Source organism: Lutra lutra, chromosome 6, assembly GCF_902655055.1.
Source record: "Lutra lutra chromosome 6, mLutLut1.2, whole genome shotgun sequence".
In the NCBI taxonomy this organism is placed as follows: Eukaryota; Metazoa; Chordata; class Mammalia; order Carnivora; family Mustelidae; genus Lutra; species Lutra lutra.
The window spans coordinates 144546576-144567945 of NC_062283.1; the positions used below are offsets into that span (position 1 = coordinate 144546576).

At 49.4% G+C, this 21370-nt stretch overlaps 1 protein-coding gene across 3 annotated transcripts in view; it reads left to right on the forward strand.

Moving 5' to 3' along the window:
* SNX9 (sorting nexin 9) overlaps window positions 1-18108 on the forward strand; it is a 107185-nt gene extending 89077 nt beyond the window's left edge. For all 3 annotated transcript variants that reach the window (XM_047732867.1, XM_047732869.1, XM_047732868.1), the window contains 7 exons: window positions 1110-1213; window positions 5026-5103; window positions 9446-9522; window positions 10623-10712; window positions 12715-12829; window positions 14625-14716; window positions 16388-18108. In XM_047732867.1, coding sequence (XP_047588823.1) covers window positions 1110-1213; window positions 5026-5103; window positions 9446-9522; window positions 10623-10712; window positions 12715-12829; window positions 14625-14716; window positions 16388-16435 — 604 coding nt within the window. In that variant the 3' untranslated portion in view covers window positions 16436-18108. The remainder of the gene's footprint in view (window positions 1-1109; window positions 1214-5025; window positions 5104-9445; window positions 9523-10622; window positions 10713-12714; window positions 12830-14624; window positions 14717-16387) is intronic.
* Window positions 18109-21370: the final 3262 nt, after the last annotated feature.

The window sequence follows — 21370 nt, forward strand, 5'->3', positions numbered from 1 at the left end:
AATTTGTTGTTTTTAATTATGTAATTTTTAAAAAATAATTTTAAATTTAAAAGAAATTTTTTAATTAAATTTAAAAAAAATTTATTTTTCTTTGAAAAGTAGTTCCTTTTCTATGTAAAGGCTAACAAGAAATCTTGGGTTTGTTTGTTTTTTAAGAAGTTTTTTTCTTATACAATTACCACTTATGTGTTACCAAACGTAAGAAGAGAAGAAAAAAGAAAAACAAACACCATCTTGCAACTGTGCAGAGAAAAATAAATGTTAATTTATTGGCCCGGTTCTGTAGTCTTCTGAAATGTCCTCTGCACATACGTATCTAAGGGGAAAATTGTGGAAACAGGAAAGACCTCACACTGTGCATTCTGTCTCAAAATCTGTTTGGGGTTTCTTTTTGTTTTTGTTTTTGTTTTCCATTTAACATGATTTGGGGATGAGTTTTCAGGTTAGTACTTTTTACATCTTCAAAGAACTGAGATGTTCAGTGTCACTGACCTGGTTGGTATTGAGGTTCCCTGCAATTCACTAACATACTTGCTGGAACGCATAAAGACCCACTCAGGACCACCACTGATAGAATTCTGCTCAATCAGATAGTCAGGAAATCAGCATTTGGTGTACTTTAGAATAATTTTAGTTTAAATTCACATGGATTTGAGGGGGGGAGGGGAACAGTTAAAATTTAAATGGCAGATTTTTAAGCAATTCTTCAAAAATATGTTGGATTTTTTTTTTTTTTTTTAAGATTTTATTTATTAGAGAGTGTGAACATGACTGGGAGAGAAGGGTAGAGGAAGAGGGAGAAGCAGACTTCCCACTGAGCGGGGAGCCCGATGAGGGGCTCCATCCCAGGACCCAGGCATCATGACCTGAGCAGAAGGCAGATGCTTAACCGACTGAGCCACCCAGGCGCCCCTTTTTTAAAAATTTGAATCAAGCCTGGTTTAACAGGAGTTATTACAATGCAAGAAAACAAGTCCCCCCCCCCCCCCTTTTCAAGTTTGGCGTTAAATCTCCCCTGACTGTATTGGTTTTTCTCTTCCGACACGTCACATTGTTGGCCATTTGGTAGCAGAGTGAAGGACACGCGTTCTTCTGTTTTTGCCCCGCAGAGAACAGAAGTGCGATGCTGTCGGTAAATTCACCAAAGCCATGGACGACGGCGTGAAGGAGCTGCTGACCGTGGGGCAGGAGCACTGGAAACGGTGCACAGGACGTAAGTGCCGTCCTCGGGCCGGCTCGGGGCTACGGGCTCCACGTGTGGTGGTCCAAGCTCGATGTTGTGACCTTGACCGCACTGAGGAGCCGTCTCTCAGAGATGCCTGTGGTGAACGCAAGTCAGGTCATAGCCACAGCCCGGGGGCGAACCTCACTTGTCAGCCCTCCTTAGACAGCAGAGAATTGTCTCCAACAAAGCCCATTCTAGAACCCATATGAAACACCATGTTGCCTTAAACGTTTCTAGTTAGTTAGGGTTTGTAACCTATGGGCGATTCATCTTTCTGCGTGTTTTGAGGGTGTTTGTTGTCTCAGGACAGTACAGCGTAGTCTTTACTCGGTAAGGTGTTGTATACAGACTTCCTGAGCTTACGCGGGGGCTGCAGCCCGGTAAGCCCATCCTAAGTGGAAAACAGCCCAAGTCGAAAATGCATTCAATATGCCTGATCTCGCACACGCCAGGGCTCAGCCTGGCCCCCCTTCAGTGTGTTCGGGACACTCGGAAGGTCAGCCTGCACGTGGGCAAAGTCATCTCGCACAAAGCCTGTTTTATAGTCCGGTGTCGAGCACGTCCTGTACTGAAAGTGGGACACAGGACGGCTGTCCGGGTGCAGGACGGTCTCCAGCTGGTGGGGCTGCCACGGCCCTACTTTGCAGAGAGGGTCCTCCCGCAGATCACCAGCCCCAGGCAGGAACCAGATTCTGAATTCCAAGTACAATTTCCCATGAGTGCATGTTCTGATCTCGCACACTGTTATAAAGTCTATAAATTGCTAAGTCAGGGGCCATCTGGATTGGCTACGGCCCTAATTTTTTTTAAAGAATTTATTTACTTGACAGAGTGCGAGCACAAGCAGATGGAGCAGCAGGCAGAGCAAGAGGGGGAAGCAGACTCCCCACTGATCAGGGAGCCCGACGCAGAGCTCTCTCAAGACTCTGGGATCATGACCTGCGCTGAAGGCAGACGCTGAACTGCCTGAGCCACCCAGGCAACCACTACAATCTAATTTTTCGGAAAGGCTGGGGTTGTTGGCTGTGGAGAGCATGAGCTGGGTCAGACTAGGAAAGTGTGAACCCTGGTGGCTCCACCAATCATGCCTTTCCACCCTCGAGGACTTCTTATCCCGACCCCCAGCCTACCACACCCCCCTTCCCTTTGTGTCTAGACCATCACTCTGCTGACCCATGGTGTCCCACTTTCTCCAGCCCCTCATGTCACATAGCGTAGGCTGAAAACCGGCCCTGTCAGCCACGGGGGTCACGCCAGCCAGCTGCCCTGCCACCTTGGAGGCCCCACGGGCTCCGGAGGCCGGGTCACCACTGCATAGCATTCACACTGTCTTCGAGGGCCACCGACTCTCCGGAGTTTCCTCCCCTGTCCTCCCATCCCATCCTTATCACCAGAACAGACATCTGAGTCCCAGAGAGGAAACTGAGCTCTGATTATGGGGAGGCCAGCAGGCCAACCGTGAGGCCGGTATCTGAGAACGTTCTGGCCTTCCACACGGACGCCCTACAAGAATACTGTTTATACTCAGCTCTGTTTTGTCTTTCTCTTAAAAATGGCTTCTACTTTGAATAATAAAAATCATACATACCCACTATTAAACCGTGATCCTCAGCAAAGGAAGGAATTTGATTTTATGTTTTGTAAAGATTTTTTAACAAGTGATATTTTTCTTCTAAAGAAGGGGAAAAGAATAAAATTTGAAGTCAGAAAACAATTTCAGTGAACAAGAAGCTGAATGTGGGGTGACTTGTGGCTGAACTAAGATAGCAGAGCACAGTTAATAGTAATAAAATCTAAGCCTTACCAGGAGTTGGCCGACCGTGGCCTGGCGGCCAGATCCGTCCTGCTGCCTGTTTTTGTAAAGTGGAACACAGCCTGGCCCGCTTCCCTACATGCTAGCTGTGTCTCCTTTCCTGTTACAGTGGCCGAGTCGAGTACTTTCAGCAAAACCTGTGGCCCCAGAGAGCCCAAAATATTTACTGGTCTGGCCCTTTGCTGCGGGGAGCAAAGACCCTGCTTGTCATTGCATGACCCTGTGCCATTCACATGAGCCTCGATACCAGGAGATCCGCATGCTGGGGCGGGACAGCTGTTCCCGCTTGAGGACGGTGACTCCTTTCTCATGGTGTGGAAATGCGACGCCATGTCCTCGGTGCGGCACTGATTAGGCCCAAAATGGTAAGGTACACAAATGCAGCATTAGAGAACAAAAGCCACCGCCAGCCTGTGGTCACAAAGGGTCAACTCATGAACAAGGGGAGTGGCGCTTCTCTCAAACAGTGATTTTGTTGTAAAATAATAAATTTGAGCTGTAAGCTCTTATGAGGTCATAATAATAGTTATTCGTTGAAATCTGCATATTCTTTGAATGCCGTGCTCTATTTTTTAGAAATATTTTGAGTATAAATCTCAATCAGAACTTTAAGGATCTCACAGAAATCTGGGCTTATGATTTCTTTCCATCCCCGGGATGCCTGGGTGGCTCATTGGGTTAAGTGTCTGACTCTGCATCTCAGCTCAGGTCCTGATCTCGGGGTCCAGGGTTTGAGCCCTGAGTTGGGTTCCACGTTGAGCATGGAGCCTACTTTAAAAAAAAAGAAAAAAGTTAAATCCCTATGTCTGACAACATCTGGTCAGCTTCATGTCCCATATAACCCATCAGGTCAAATTTACGAAATAGAGGATGTTGGCTTAAGGCTGCTCCCTTTTTGGGAGGAGAGGAGTTTGAAGCACTTGGTTTCGGATTTGAGGGAAGCATATCTTCTTTCCTCTTTTCTTTCAAAATAGTTTCTTAAGATTCCTCATCTGTAAAGTGAGAAATCTAACGCGCAGTACAGCGAAGCACGTGGCAGATGTCTTTCACCTCACGTATATAGTTAGAAAAAGGCAGACAGTTTATTAAAGTTAAGCTAATGGAGTTTAAAATCGTGTCCCTGATTATTGCAGCTTAAAGACCATGTTTCAGATTTCTCTGAACTAGATTTTTTAAAAGAAACATTTGAATTTTTCTTAATACTGCACTTTAATTCTTCAAATGCAAATAAGGCATTCTGCTGAAAAGCAGTAGATGTGTTTAAGGGGACTATTTATAGATGCAAAGAAAAAATAGCTTAAAATACAGAGACTCTTCTAGAAAGTTCTCCGGAATGATCCTAGAATCCTAGAATTTTAGCCCTAGAAGGACCCACAGAGATCATTTCGTTCATCATGTTACAATGTTATACAGGTGAAAAAACTCAAATCCGTCCTCGCTGGCCCTGTGAGACCTTCTGCCACATTTTTCCCCACACCTTGTTGCCTTCAGTCTTGTTTCGCAGATAATAAGTCCCGCATACGTAAACACGGGGAAAGCAGGTGTCTCAGAGGCCCCATCCGCCACCTGTTCCCCATGTGACCCCCAGCAAGCCCGTTTACTTAGCGAAGCCTTGTTCTCCTATCCCACAGGACAGAGACAGTGTGCCTGCCCCGGTAGAGGGGCTGTCGTGGTGGTCCTAGGACGGGGCACGCGCGAGGACTCTGGCCGCTAGAAATCCTCCTCCGGATGAGCCCCCTGCGGCTCCGGCTTCGCGCCGTGAGTGAGGAGGCGCGCCGGGGTGGTCGTTCGTAATGAGCGCGTCCACCATGAACTGAACAATTGGTTAATAGCAGATTTTACTGAAAAAAAAAATCAATAATTTTAAAAAGCCGACAATTTTGCTAAAGATTTCTTTTATGATGAAAGTAATCACTTTGGGGAAATAGTGATGCCACTGCCGTTCACTTGGGGGCCCGTCACCAGCGTCTTCCTTTTTCTCTTTCAGCGTTACCCAAGGAGTACCAGAAGATAGGGAAGGCCTTGCAGAGCTTAGCGACGGTGTTCAGCTCCAGCGGGTACCAGGGTGCGTGCGTATTTTCTTATCCTTCGGGCCCATAGCGTCTGGTGCTGACCAGCCCCCCTTGGGCCCTTGTGCCCCCGCAGGGACGCTACAGCTCCAGACCCTGTCACTGACCCTTGACTGGGCCGCGCTGCTCCCCCAGCGCTCCTGTGACCTCCCTCACTGCTTCTGGGAAAGTGGAGGTGGAGGCTGCTTATGTCCGTGTTTCTTGCTCGTTCTTCGCCTTTCTCTGTGCTCGGAGGCGGCTCTTGTGTTTTGCCAGAACAGGCAGCGGTGACCGGTCACCCCCTGCCTGGCTTTCATCTCTCCGCCGACCTCAGAGGCCAGGTCTTCCTGCTACGAAGGCCGGAGCTCGTCAAGGCCATTGGGAGGGAACATTCTGACTAAGTAACAAATTCACGTTGCCTCGGGCCTCTCCACAACCTAGAGTTACTCTCGGCATGTCCCGTGCTGTCTGTCTGACCCGTGCTGTCTCGAATTCATTGTCGCTTTACATTGACAGCACTTGTGAGAACAAGCACATTTTGGTGAACTTTTGCTTAGTTTGCCCTGTGGAGCGGGTAGCAAGTAAAAGTATTATTTGTCAGGTGAGCGGCACTGCTAAATTTGAGTGTGTCCGGTCGCTTACAGAAACGGTGGAATTGGTACCTTGGTCTCGGTATTTATTCTGATGCTCAGGGGAGATGGGTCTGTGGACGTCCGTGTCTGAGTATTTTCAGGAACAAGAAATGAGTCTCTCGCCAGCATGGAGGAGCCGGGGCTCCCACGTAAGTCCTGGCTGAATTGTGCCTCACCGTCCCAACTTTCGGATCGGATGGGGGCTCTGAGGCTTGGTCCATCGGGCCCCTCATGTTTAAGATGAGGAATGTGGGCGTGGAATGACCAGTCCTCTGGCCACCATGCCGCCAGGGGTCGGGCCCCACCCATTGCTTAGGTGCTGACAGGACCCCCGGAGTGCTCTTGGCTTTGTGCTTCTCTGGCATCTCGACCGGAGTGAAGATGCAGGACCTCCATCGTGTCCATGTCGGAGCCCACCTGAATCTCACCTTCCTTAAGCCTCCCCCGGGAGCTCTCTGTCCTCCAGCCCCGCCCCCACTTCCCGCCATCACCCCTTAGTGTCCAAAACCCCTGTGGGCAGATTGGCTCTGCATTTGGGGCTCCCCCAGGTGCTGGTTCCTCACACCAGCCCCCACGCATCTGGTAAAAGCAGAGCAGAGCCTCCCGTCCCAACAGAGCCCTTCTGCCTGTGGAAGGCTCCTTTCTCCTCCCCCAGGGCTTCCAGACTCCGCAGCTTGCCTAGGGCGCAGATTCAGGCCTTTCTGAATTGAGTTCCTTTGGATTTCTTCATCCCCACAGGATGAAGGAGACTTGACGGAGAAGGCTGATGTTTTAGCTTATTTGGTATTACACAGAGAGCAAGAGTCCTGCAGTTGTCCCCATCCTAACTAGAAATGGAACTGCTCCAAGATGAGCTGTGTAGCCATTGTTAGGTCCTTCCGGTAGTGTGGACCCAGACTTGAGGACTTCCGTTCCTTGGAGTCAGATAGAAAAACATAAAAATCATTCAGAGCTACCCTGCAGTGATTCACTTGTTCTCGTGCTCGATGCCAGCAGAGACACTCACTCACCCTTCACTAAATGTGGCGTTGATAGAGGGTGCAGATAATTGAACCGGAAGTCTTGGAAAGAGGGCAGGAGAAGGCAGTTGGTAATCTGGGAAATGGGTCCTGAAGATGTTCTTTGGTACCTTATACTATACATAAATCATCCCATGTATTTGTCATTCTGTGAATTTCAGTAGAATCCGCAGACCTTCAGAACAGTCAGCTTCTCTGGAGTTTTCTGTCTGTAATTTCAATGAAGAGCAACCTGGCAGAAAGGATAGATAGGGCTGCGAGGGGCAGTGCGGGGAGAGCCCTGCAGGATGGGGACATCCTGGGGTGGGGGGTGGAGTGAGAGATGACCCTGAAGGCGCTGTGCCTTCTCCACCGCACCCACCTGTGCGAGCCGCACAGAAGCACCGTTCGCTTCCTTACCGCTGGCCCTGCTTCGGGCGGTCAGTCGGTGCGTATCCAGCATTCACGCTGCACGTGGCCCTGGGTCAAGTGTTAGCAGTGCTAACTCAGTGTAGTATGCTGTGCGGGGACTGTCCTTCAGCTTCCTAGAGATCTTGTTTTCAAAGAACATCTCAAGTCCCCCCGGACTTGCTTTTCACATTTCAAGGCAAATGAAGGTCAGCAGAGTCGAGCGCTGTCTTAGCACGTCCTCCTTTGCTCAGACGCGCTGGTGACATGGGGCAGCGCTGCAGTCTTGATCTTGCAATAAGTCGGAGGCTTCCAGTTCCTGAGAAAGTCTCGGATTATGTTAAATTTCCACGCTCCCTCTGGGAGTGCAGATACTGACGCTGGAGCATGCGGAGACCGTGCGCATGGCCTTTGCACAGATCCATGAGGCACTTCCTATCCTCATGGGTTACCGTGGAAAATACTTGATAAAAATATTTAAGTGGTTAACTGTAGCAGAGAAGAGGAACAAGTATAGAAGCAAGACCTCTGGTTTTAGCTTGTATAGACTTGACTTTGGAACCATGGGCATGTTTTACATGTCTATTTATTCTACATTTATTACTAAGAAAAAATTTTAAATTAAAATGTAAAGAAAAATCCCTAAAAAGCAAAAGCAAAATAAATCACTTGATACATCAGAGTAAAGGCATAGCCATGTAGGGAAGAATTATTTCACATCACCGTAAAACACTGAATTTTGATTATACGTCCCTAGTAGCAGATACCTTAAAGTCAAAAAGACTTCAAAAATCTTTTGTTTTCAGTAATCATATAGTTAGCAATAAAATGTTAGTATTGTTATTCTAAAGCCTTCTAAAACTATTTTATAGGGTGCCTGGGTGGCTCAGTGGGTTAAGCCTCTGCCTTCAGCTCAGGTCATGATCTCAGGGTCCTGGGATCGAGTCCCACATCAGGCTCTCTGCTTGGCAGGGAGCCTGCTTCCTCCTCTCTCTCTCTCTCTGCCTGCCTCTCTGCCTACTTGTGATCTCTCTCTCTCTCTCTCTCGCAAATAAATAAATAAAATCTTAAAAAAAAAAACTTTTACGTATTGTAGGGTAAAGCAAACATGTAAGTAAATTTCTGTTGTTAGGAACTAAGTTTTTTAAATGAAAGAGCTAAACATAAAAATGAATTTTAAAATACATTATGAAAAATCCTCAAGTCCTAAATTTGAATTGGAAATGTCTATATGAGCTCATTATGGTTTTCCTCTTTTTAAAAAAATACAGTTTGCCTTGCTCTGTTCATTGAAAAATCCCCGAAATATCCAAGCCAGTCGCAAGGAGCCCCTCTAGCGCCCCCCACAGGGGGAGTTCTCAGCTCTGCGTCCCACCCAGAAGGACCCAAGCTCCTAGCAGAACCCGGATGCTGATTTGAAAAGCCTTCCACTGGCCAATAAAGAGAAAATTAGAGCATTAGTGAAAATAATACTTTCTCTGCAGTGAAGCTTATCAAGTACTTTTAAATCCAAACTTGCAGTGATACTTTTTTAAAAAGTTAATTTGTTACCTCTGGGGAATGGTTAGAGGATCAGCTCATTATTCTGAAACGGTAAAGAGAAAGAAAACACTTAATGTGCTTTTTCTCTGCCAATACCCCAAGGTAACCAGATAGTCAATAAAGGAGAGTTTCTCTTTATAGAAGCGCTTCAGATCAAGAAGGAGTACCAGGAGTAGAACAGCAACACTTTGCAGACCTTTCTTAAGATGAAAGATCTGGATGGTACAGGGGACGGAGGACTGTGTTCTCACCACAGACATAGTCAGCAAAACCCAGGCTGTGGGCACCAAGGCAAGGACCTGGTTTCTTCAACGCCCCCAAAAGAAATTTGTGGGAAAAGAGGGAGGGAGGAGAAAGAACCTATAGATGGAAGAAACACAGCTCTCTGCCACGTGGGCTTTCTCTGCGTCGGAAAGCGGCCAGCTTGAGTCCAGATACCAGGAGCCTCCGCTGACCAGACATTTCTGTCAGGAGCCGTTCTCACTTCCCCAAGGTGGTGTTGGTATCGTCCTTGCTTTTTGAAGGTGCTTGTCTTTGACGTAGAGTTTATGGGTGCGTTGCTCTGTGGCCAGCAAAGGGGGACGTGAGGGGTGGATGGTGCAGGTGCAGAGAGACTGGCCACGCGCCGTTCGTTGGGAAGCCGGGGTATCGGAAGAGGAGGACTCGTGACACTAGCCTCTAGTTTTGAAAAGTGTAGTGTTGGCTCTAATAAAATTTTTCAACAAAATCAACAAAGAGAAAATACTCATGAGCACTGACGTAGCTGTACTGATTTCCAGGCGAAACAGATCTCAACGCTGCGATAACAGAAGCAGGAAAGACTTACGAAGAAATCGCCGGTCTTGTGGCGGAGCAGGTATCCCCACGCACACGGGCTCCCCGAGCGGACTGTAGGCTGTCGGGCCCACGTGTTCAGTTCGCCAATTTGTAGAACAAACTTTGCAGATGGTCTCCTCTCCTCTCTTTGTTCATTGTGTATGGCCGTCGTGTTTCTCCGCTAAGCCGCGGTGGTGGACGGTGGACGCGCTGACCATGGAGAAATGGACATGAATGCCTTCCAGTGTCAGTGGCTCGGACCCACCCTCCGCCACCTTGCGGGGGTTGGGATGTTAGAGCAAGAGCTGCGGTCACCCCGCTTCTGGACCGGTAGCCTGTCTGACACTTGTTTTACGGCTGCTAATGGCGGTCGTGGACCCCGCCGTGACAGGCTCTCCGCCTTCGGCAGCCACTAAGGAGAAGGGACCCATGAGGGCCCTGGCAAGGGGCGGGTCTTTGTTCCAGCCACGTGGCTTTTACTGGCGCCTTCAGTGGTCCAGGTCCCAGTTCTTTTTACCGGTAACTGATAATAGATTCCCTTAAGGGGAGTAGACATTGATGTTGTTTCAAGTCCCCGAATTAAAGTTTCTCGGGTGACCTCCTGAAATAACATACTTCTGCGCACACACACGTACACACACCTTCATGTTGGTCACGGACTACCGCTGCTTGGAGGAAAAGATGAATTTTTAGAACTGTGCCTAACATAGCTATTAAAAATTATAATTCAGAAAAATAGAAAAATTTTAAGTTGCCACTTAAGATGACTACCAGATTTTTAATAATAATTTATATTCTCTGTTAAAATGTAGACGTTAAATGATTACATCTTATTTGCTCATATATAAATAGTATTAGTTTTTTGTGCATACAGTGTCATATTTTAAACCACCTCAAAATAACTAACTTGACCAACCAGCCTAAAAATGATCTTTTATTTTCCCTCTAAACTACGATTGAGAATGTAATAGCCTTGAGGGTTGTTTTCTTGCAGGAAAACTATGCTAAATGCCTTAGCCCTTGATAGACAGTAACTCGTACCAAGGGCTTGGCCCATACTGTCCTCCAGTACGACCCTTTTCTTATCCTCAACGGTCTAGATTTTTCTGCCAGTAATAACCAACCTGTGTCTCGTTGTAGCCAAAGAAAGATCTCCATTTTCTCATGGAATGTAATCATGAATATAAAGGTTTCCTCGGCTGCTTCCCTGATATTATCGGCGCCCACAAGGTAATTTGATCACAGAAGTGCGGACAAGATGATATGGGGAGCCAGGGCCACGGCCCACGGCCACCGCGTGGGCCCGGTCACTCAGCATGGCCCTGAGTGGGGGGCGGGGGAGGGAGCTTTCTGAAACCGCCTAGGTCCCCTTGGGCTGTTGAAATAGATCTTGTAACACATTTACACTATGCATAGTTTCTGGTTTCTTCCATTCTGTAAAAAGATTACTTTGAGGAAACAAAAGCGTGAAAAAAAGATTCCTTTATGCCTGTACTTAGGCCAGGTAGCAGACAAGATAATCGCGCTGTTGCAAATTCAAGACAAGATTAGGAATACAGTTTGCCCTTGCTGATGAGACCTGTAAGCTGCTGGGGCCGGTCCTCAAAGACCCTTCCCCGTCGAGACACAGATATTCTGTCCCCCTGGGCCTGGCAAAGGGTTTCCTAATGAAAATTTAAATGATCAACATCGATTTTATATTTTTGTACTAATAAGGAAACTATATAATTCCCACCATAAAGGTATTTTTAAACTGAATTTCGAAATGTTTTGGGTGTCCTCGCATTTCAGCTCTGGCTTGTTTTAGACTCTACGTATTCGTTCAGAATAGGGGCATTTTGTCAACTGTCATACTCTGGGGGACTGTGATGTACTTGGATTTATTAGGATAATCTCTACAGAGGGCTGGTCTGCGACCCCGGCAGTCCTGGCATGTGGCCGTTTTAGCGTTCAGCTTAATGATCCGAGTGTTGGGAAGGGGTGTTGTTCAACTTCAGATACTTTAATATAAAACTGAGAATATTCTCTTTACCAAACTGTCCACCAATGGACACTCAGGCATTTCCACACCAAGGCTGTTGTGTGTAAGGTTGCAGTGAGCCTGAGAGTACAGCAGTCTCTCGGAGGTAGTGATTCTGGGAGCATAGATCTGAAAAATTGTCCCCACAAAGGAAACATCAGACCGACTCGTCCTTGTGGGAGGTGACGGATGTGAACAGCAGTCGCTGTGGTCGCTGTCCTGGGGTCCAGACGTCAGGTCATCATGGTTGCACTCACCTTGAACTCACGCAGTGCTGAATGTCAGCTCAACAAACCTAGGGGGAAATAACATAAGTAAATGTAACACAAGTAAAAACCTCAGTTAAAAAAGCCAACTCAGAAGAATCAGCTTGTCATAGGGATTGAGGCCAGCAATGAAGAGTTTTGGGCAGGGTGACTGGTTTATGCACGAGCATAAAGTTTTTCTTTCCAAACCGCTCTCACGAGCACATGATGGTCCTGGAGTGGGAAACGTCCAGCAGCTCTCCCACTCCTTCCTCCTGAGTATCAATTTGAAATCAAGGTAGCGCTCCTCCCAGAAACCAAAGTAAAGGTGACAGCCCACATGTACCAGCACCCCCGGCCAGCACGCCCCGAACAGAGACAGAGAGCACAGGTGCAAGCACAGACTGTCCCTCATCATTCTTTTTTTTTTTTTTTTAAAGATTTTATTTATTTATTTGACAGAGAGATCACAAATAGGCAGAGAGGCAGGCAGAGAGAGAGGAGGAAGCAGGCTCCCTGCTGAGCAGAGAGCCCGATGTGGGGCTCGATCCCAGGACCCTGAGATAATGACCCAAGCCAAAGGCAGAGGCTTAACCCAGTGAGCCACCCAGGCGCCCCATGTCCCTCATCATTCTAAACCCCGATGCCTGTGTCCGTCTCCTGCGCGCCTCTGATCCTGGCACGGGCTCGGATATTACAGAAACAGAGCGCCGTTTGCTTTTCATGCTGCTGTAGCAGAAAACTGTCCATTTTGGCTTAACTCTGTTTTTCAAGAATAGCAACCCTTTTGCTTCCAAGTGACTTGCAGGAAGTTACATTCAGGCGCTCTCCTACGTTCTTACTTTGTGGGGACATGTTTCTGTTCAGTAGCTGGTCAGTTGTAGAAGACGTTGGCGTCGTTGCATGTGAAATGAAAGGCTGGTCCTTTGAGCGTCGTTCTGTTAACACTCATGTTCATATCTCACAGGGAGCGATAGAGAAAGTGAAAGAAAGTGATAAGCTGGTGGCCACCAGTAAAATCACCCCCCAGGACAAACAGAACATGGTGAAGCGAGTTGGCACCATGTCTTATGCATTGCAAGGTAAGGCCCGGGTTCGGGCATCGCTCGCGGAGACGGTTTCGGTCCTTGTTGTTTCCCTGGCTGGAGAGAAGGCCCTCCATGGACTACAGCTAAGCAGATAAGAGCTGATTTAGAGTTTCCTCCCAAGCCAGTTGTTTGCAGGGTCCCGGTGTTAATGCAGACGGACCCGATTGAGACAGCTAGGAGTGCCAGCCTGATTAAGCCCAGGCTTCTTTATCGTGTCTCAGAGACCGTGAAGATCCTTTTATAACCCTTCATCTCAGCTCCTGTCGTGACGCCGTGTTAGATTCCCAAGTTCAGCTTTCAGCAGTTTGTAACCTTTATCCCCTAGGACCAGAGAATGTAAAGGGAGTTTGGACATGGCTTTTTCGGCAAAATTTGAGTGTTAGTAAAAAGATACTAAATAATTTTTATATATTTGAGTGCTTTCCGGCACACAGGAGCCGTGAACGGGTTTTTCCTGTTTCGGTGGACAGACAGAGCAGGCATGGGCAAAAGAGAAAGGGGAAGGATGTTCTAGTTTGAACAAACCCACACAAAATGGCGGGACAAGATTTTCTCACTGGTCTTCAGGAGTAAGATCGGCTTACAGGCTGTTGGGGAATGAGTGTCGGTGGCGGCGGCAGGCCTTGAGAGCTGGCAGACAGCCTGGTCTTACTGGGGGCATTAAGAGGCCACTGGAAGGCTTTATGGTGAGGGGCAGAGAGGTACACAGGGAGAGGTGGTACCTCAGGGAGAGGGTGGGAGAGGTTGGCGGGCAGTCGTCAGAAAGCCCACGCGGGACACCGCTGCCTCTGTGGTCTGAGAGTTGCAGGCACGAAGCAGACATGGTGCTCAGGGAGAGAAGGAAGCGCGTTTGCAGAGTTGCCCAGGGAACAGCCCTCAGGGAGGTGCATGGGACAGAGGCAAGAGTGTCTGAAAGGGTTCCAGAGCTGAGGCGGCTAGGGGCGGGAATAGAAAAATCTGAGAGAAGATCTGGCTTCCGAAAGGGTTGAAACGGGATTTGGCTTTGAACTTGTGTGTGAAGTTTTCCAAACATAAATGAGAAGCTTTGTACGACTTCAGATAATACAAGACTCAAAACAGCGCCCTTACGGTGGGCGTGTATGCCAGCAGCTGGCTTTCTAGGTGCACAGAATGAGGGAAGAGGCAGGTGGAGGTGTGACAAGGCCTCTGCCGAGGTGGCGATGGGCGCGGGGCTGGTACCGAGAGACAGATGCGGTAAGGGAGCCATCTGTGAGGACATAAATTCAGCAGAGCTGGAGAACAGAGGTCCAGAGGTCCGGAGAAAGAGCCTCTCACCTGGCAAGAGGTTGGGTTCTGGGAGCCCTGATGCTCTGAGCAGCCAACTCCATCCAGAAGAGGGTCCCCCTGCGTCCCCCCCCATCCCTACAGCCTTTCAAGGGCACCCCAAGAAACCTGTCCAGGCAGCTGCAAGAGGGGCCGGGGTGGGACCCGCTGGGTGCCTCACTGGGTCCTGTGTCACCGACAGTCTGCAGAGAGGGAGCCCCACGCCAGCCTCCTGCTCCGTCCCTTCTGGGAGAGCAAAGTCCACACGTGGGTGGTTGTCTATGTTGGGTTTCACAGTGTCTCATCTGCATGTCAACAGAATCACCCCTCTGTGGGGAAAGTATGGTTGCCCTCAGCTATGCAGATGACTTTTCTAGCCTCTTTGTAAAGTGATCTGTTAGGGACTGGCCCTGCCCTGAGGCCAGCCGGGGCAACGGAGCAGAGCAAGCCCGCGTGGCCTGTGGAAGGCTGGGGGGACTGACTGATACCTTGGTTTTGGTTGTAGCTGAGATGAATCACTTCCACAGCAACCGCATCTACGACTACAACAGCGTCATCCGCCTGTACCTGGAGCAGCAGGTGCAGTTCTACGAAACGGTAAGTCGGCTGCCCTCCCCGGGCCCTTTGCACGCACACGCGCATGCATGCACACGGAGGACTCGTGCTCTCGTAACTTTGACCATATATAAAGTTAGTCTGCCTGTATTTTTTAATCCTAAGTAATAAACCAAAGGAGGTTAATTATGGAGTAGGGGTTTTTTAAATCCCGTTGAATTATATCGGCCTTTTCCTTTTTGTATCCCACTGGGTTAAAAAACTTTTCTCTTAAGGAAGAAGGGGTGGTGGATGCTGGTTGTGAGGCCCCCAGAAGTCCTGTGGGAGGTTCCCCACCCCTAGCCTCTCTGTGCCCGGGGACAGTGCAGGACAGGGGGGCCCCCGGCTCTGCAGGCCTCAGCGGGGATGGAGCCTGGCACCGCGGGCAGGCTTCATGAAGGAGCTTTCGTTGTGCACCAGAGGAACCTCAGAAAACGAGACGGAGAGAAACCTCAAATATTTCCAGTTAGGGAACGGTCACTAAAATGTAAGCTTTTGTGCTCTGCATAGTCATTGGGTTGTTTACCGGTGTGTGCAGAGAACAAAGACGTAGCGTGTAAGCGGAAACTCCGGCACCTGAAGGCAAGTTCCCAACCGTGTCGTTGACCCGGTGCGGGTCGCCTGGCTTCTTCCTCAGTGTCCCACTCGCGCCACGCTCTGCTCCGCGTGTGTTGAGGGCGATGGTGGGCCAGCCCCACACTCACGTCCGTGCACGTGTCGTCTTCGGGCGAGGCAGCGCAGGAAGTGTTGGGCTCCGGCAGCAGACCCTTGAACGGCAGCTGTGACCAGGGTGCTTGCCGCAGAGTGTGAATCGTGTGTGGGAAGCAGCTGGTTTGGGAGCTGAGCTTCCAGAAGGAATTCCCTTAAGCACACTTGTCCCTTCCGGCGTGCAGTTCCCGGGCTCTCTGTGTTCACTAGCGCTGCCGTACGGTTGCCTTCGCGTACCGGAATCCAGGTTGCTGTTGTTCTGCGTTAGAAGAGCCTTGAAGGGCAGCTCTTAAAACTCCGATCATGTTGATTTGTTAGATAATCTTAAGCCCAAGTGAGGTTTAATTATCAATGACATTGTGACTCAATGACATTTAACCAGTGTCCTTGTCGGATATAACAGTTTTAGGAGAAAGCAATGCTTGAATGCTAAAGTTCACATGCTTTTCAGTGGAGCAAACCTGTATTGAGCGCGTAGTATATACCAAGCACTTTCGCCAGGTGCTTGGGCTCCAAGAGCGGCCGCGACATCCGTGTCCTCAGGGAGCGTGTGTTCTCCCTGGGGGAGGCCTGGGCACGTCGCCACGGCTGCGGTCCCGCACCGGCTCTGTCATGGAGGCGCCGACGGTCTGGGAGGCGTGCCCGGCAGTGGGGGCCCGGGAGTCCACGGGTGTCCGACAAGACAGGGCAATCCGTGCGAGTAGGACACCCACCCCTGCCGGACCCCTGGTCTGGAGATACTGCTCCTGAGAGAGACGGGGGCTGTGCCAGAAAGAAGGGGGGCCTCCTGCAAGCTGGGGTTGGGGGGGCCCCGTGGCTGGTTGGTGCTGGAGGAGACTTGAAGCTTAGCCCAGAAGAAGCCTCTGAAATGTTTGCAGTGTCTAACTCGTAGGAGGTGGCGGGAGTAGAACGCTGTCAGGTCCTGGTGGGACTGCGCATCTCAAGGTTGTCTCGTTTCTTCACCAGATCGCGGAAAAGCTGAGGCAGGCCCTCGGCCGCTTCCCGGTTATGTAGAACACAACAGAACACCAAGAGAACTCCGAAGTGCTTCTTTCTGACTTTGGGCAATGCAATTTTATTTCTTCCCCCTTCATCAAAAACAAAGAGGAACAAAAGACCAAAAGCCAAAAAGAAAGAGTTGCAAAAAACTGCGTCTATTTTATTAACCAACCTAAATGCCTCGGTTCGTGGGGTTAGTCTTCTTCAGTTCGTTCCCACATCCATTACTGAAAACAATGGAAATTGTCTCTATTTTTGGAAAGTACTTAAAGTTATCAGAATTTTGAATGGAAAATTAGGGGTTCCCCCACTGATATTTTACATAAAATTGTAATTTGTACGTCGTCCATGATCTTCTGGGTCTTACCCAATGTCAGATAATTACTAATTGCTTTCTTTAAAATATGAAATATACCAGAATAAAAAATATATATGTTTGTATATTTTTATAACTCTTTTCAGTCCCGTGGGATTCCTATCTACTTAGGAAGCTCTACATGCCTTTCACTGACATATTTATGACTCCAGTGCTTCTGTTTCCAGGAGGGAGGAAGCCAGGAGGGGCCCTGGGGGCTGCCAGCTCCCTCCCAGGAGGCTCGGGGCAGGGGAGGGGGGCTCACGTGTCCCGTCAGAGCGTGCAGTGTGGCAAAAGCCCAGGATCCCGTTCACTGCCCCCACTTCCCTCAGGAACGCTGCTTACTGTCCCCTTCCACAGGGGCGGGGGGTCTTCCTCCCCAGGCCTGGTGAAGGCATGGTTCTTGCCAGAAGGAATACGTTGACAGGGGTGGGCACGTGTCTACAGGGCTTTGACTCTGCTCCCAGGGCTGGAGCTGCTGCGCTGGGGCCTCTGCTCTGGGGAACAGACATGCTCCCCACAGAGCTTCGCCCCGCGTTGGTGTCTTCAGCTGTTGAGTCAGAAGTACCGAGACCTGTTTCCGAGGCCGTGATTTGCCACTTACTTTGGAGGGTAGACAAGTGAGCGGGGGTGTTACCTGAAAATGTGGAAACCACAGTGTGGTAGGCCTCTCCGTCCCCAGATGGAAGCGCTTAGGGACTGATAAGGGTCACAGGCTGAATCCTGCACAGCGGTCCCTGGAGCTTTTGGTCTCTGTAAAGACAGCGTGATGGTGAGTGATGCTCTTCCTGACTGCATCCGGAACTTGCGACGGGATTTTTCTGATCACCGGCCTCCAGACGGAGGCACGCAGCGAAAGCTAATCGTGGCCGACTGCCAGCTTTAAACCGGAGCACTCAGACTTGCACCATCCCCCCGCCGCAGCCCAGTGAGCCCATCCTCCACACTTGCCTTACGACCTCTCCCCACTGCTTTCCTTCTCCTGACCTAGTGATGACAGTATAGACGATGGAAGGTTTGGGCCAGCACAAATAAAATGAAACCAAAAAATAAGTAGCAGAGGAAATCGAATGAACATGAGTATGAGAATTTCTTGCTCTTTAATATCACGGGTTTTGTTAATGTTTTATAAGTAATTTTCCCTACTTGATTTTTCTTTTATAAAATCTCATAGAACAATGTTTATGATACAGCCATTTAATATATGTACAAATTGTAAAGAATATGTATAAATGTTTTACACAAATGTAAGAGCATGTAGAAGCCAACGTATAAGTAAATTGTTTAAAAAAAAAACTGTACAGTAAATTCTGAAAGCACTTTTTCAAAAACATTTTTTGGTATTTGTGTGATTTATTTTCTTCCTTCCCTTTTTTTTGGATAATTGCTTCTTGCTTCCAGCTCCTAAAAATAGTCCAGATAATGAATTTTTCCCCAAAACCTAATTCTCCTGATATGAATTAATATTTTAATTCCTTAAGTCAGAGCCACCAGTCTTGGAAGCACGTCTTAATCACCAGAGCGCTGTAAGCACAGATCCTGATGCTGACCAAGCATATTAGCCATCCGTAGAGAAGCAGCCGACGGGGGTGTGTTCGCGTGCGCGTCTGCGTGTGTGTGTGAGAAAAGTGATGTTTGCTTGTCTCCATGTGCTGTAACCTAATCCCGTGGTGTAAAAATCTCATGTCACAAGATAAGAGAATAAGAGGGGAAAGAAATCAAATACTTGCTCTACACACACGCACACAGTATTCAAACAAAATAAGAAAATTTGACAGTTAAAATCCTTTCATGGGCACTCAGCAGTGGCCGTGGCCGTGGCCGGGTCCGCCTTGGTGAGCGAAGTGGACGTTGCCGAGCCCACACATAACCTCGGTCCCTGCCACCGTGGCACTTTGTTCAGGAGCCCACTGGGATGTGACCGGGGCAGCTGGGGAACGAGTTTAACTGGTGTCCACAGACTGGGTCATCCTAGCCATTTGAAGATTAAAATCCTCCTCTGCTGAGGCCATCTTTCACGGGCATTTTTGGGACTCAGAGATCTTCACTTTTGAGGACAGGTCTGTCCACATTCCTCTTCCCCAAATGTCTTTCTCACCAGTTCTCCAGTCCTGTTCCCGACCATGGCCACAGCCCAGGAATGGACAGGGAATCAGTCGCCGATGAGGCCATCTGTCCTTCCAAGCTGCGTGAGCAGCCGGGCACACTGCTCAAAGTTCTGGCCACGGGGAGGCTGTCCCTTCACCGTGTCCTTCAGGGGTGTCCCGGGAAGATGGTGCCGTAGCTGTCTGCTTTCAGGTGGCATCTACATCCCATGCAGAACCATCTGTAAACCAGGCCTGAGTCTTGTCTTCGTCGGTCGGCGGAACTTCGACAATTCCCCAGGCAGCCACAGATCAGGCTGGGAGAGGGAAGATGGAATAGCTGGAGTGGGGATCGTGAGCATGTGGGCCACTTGTCCCCATGGGGCCTGTTCACATATGTTCCACTTCCCTTTGCTGATGGGGTGCTGCCCTGTGTGCCCAACTTCATGGCCCGATGGGACAGATAGCACCCAGTTCACGATGGCAGCTGCAGTCAGGATGGGTAGCTTGGGGGCCCATTGGTAGGCGTTTAGTCTTCTGAGGCCCAGTAGCAAACCCAGAGCTGTTTCTCACAAGGAGAGTCATTATCTAGGGGGGCGGGGGTGTGTGTGGGGCGGTGATAGCAAGGCTTGGCTCCAAAATCCTAAGGGCTTGCTTTATTACTCACCTCTAGGGCCCTGCCGAAGGCTCCAGACGGCATCCCTGACTGCTCTGACATTCCAGGTGCCACTGGCCGTGCTGGATCCTACGGCCCCAGCCTGGGAGCAGAGCAGCCTGTGTTGGCGGCCTGGACCTGCTGGGAAGCCGTCTCTTGTTCTGGGCCCCACACCAAGTATCTGTACACCCTGTACAGATGACCCGATTGGTGGCCCTATTGGTCTGAGGAAGAGGCCAGGAAAATGAAAAAGGAACCTAAGGAAAAAGGATGTCAGGAGATACTCAGAAAAATTGTAGCTGGCTGTGAGCCAGGGAAAGTAACAGGAATTTGGAAGTGAAAAAATTACCCATTGCAACGTTGATGCTTGGAAGATGCTCCTTCAAGTGGCAAAATTTTAATGACCTAGGGTGGATTTTGTGGTTCCTATACGATATGTTGATTTTTTTTATTTTTATTTGTACCAACCTTTATCACAGAAGAGCTATAAGTACAGAATAACTTATAATCTTTACAAATCTCAACCCTGTAAAAATCAGTATTTAGAGAGGAGAGGTGAAGTGGAAGAATGGGGTCAGTCTCCTTGCCAAGGCCGTCCACACACGCCTCTCCTGCAGCAGGCGAAGGGCCCAGACAGAGCAGGGGACGATGAGCCAGTTTGTCTAAAGGCCGTGGAACCTCTGGGGGGAAGACTATTCCGCTTGGCGGTCAACAGTACGTTCAAAGGTCCGGAGGTGGAAGTACAGGCCGCATCTTAGACCAAAACAAGAAGTTGAAGGAAGCAATCGGTCTTTGGGATTGGCAGAGCTCTTTGAGGGGGGGAGGCTAGAGAGACCAATAAGGGGTGTCGTTTGGGCCAGGCCAGACCAGCGGCTTGAAGATGCGAAGTTAGTGTTCTGGGGAGTTCCACCGCAGAGGGAGCGCCTGGAGCAGAGTCGGGGAAGCCCACGCAGTGGGGTTGGTGGTGAGTCATTCATTCTGGAGAAAAGCCACTGACTTCCTGAAAGTAATGTTAAGTTTACCAGCACGCCGGAGTCATGTGCTCCTCCCTGGGGATAAAGTGACGTCACAGCATGTGGCAGGGAGCAGGGGAGTGGGGACACAGCCCCCTCGGCTATCCTGCAGGGCTTCTCAGCCTGAGGTCACGGTGCCTCCAGAACGCATTTCCTGAGGCTGGTCCTCTGGTCTGGTGGGAGAAGTCCGAGAGGCCTTAAACGTCCTCCAATGTAGAGAACAGCCCTCGCCATAAAAAATTACCCACCCAGGATGTCCAGAGTACCCAAACTGGGAAGCCCTACTTTAAAGCAAACAGACAAGGGGCACCTGGGGGGCTCAGCCGGTTAAACGTCTGAGTCTTGGTTTCAGCTCAGGTCATGATCTCATGGGTGGTGGGTTCAAGCCCCAAGTTGGGCTCTACACTCAGCAGGGAGTCTGCTTGAAGGCTCTCTCCCCCAACCCCTCTCCCCAACTCAGATGCATCCTCTCTCTCTCCCAAATAAATAAATCTTTTAAAAAATATATATAAAGCAAACAGACAATTACTCTTTGCCTGGGGGCTAATAGATGGTGCCGGGTCCATACAGAAGGTGCTCAGTAAATGCACGTGGACGAGGATAAGTGTAATGCTCAATAAATGCACGCGGTCGTCGGTAAAATATAAAAAGAGCCCAGGGTGATGGGGAATAGAGGCAGCAGGAGATGCGGTGAGGCTAAAACCGCAGCACTGGGACCAGGGAGCAGAGCCGAGTTCTGGACAGACTCCCTCTACACCGCACAGACCTCAACGCACGCTGTTGGGTTCAGCCCCGGCACCGAGGAGCCCCCCGAAGTGTGAAGACCGGCCTTCCCCTGGAGGA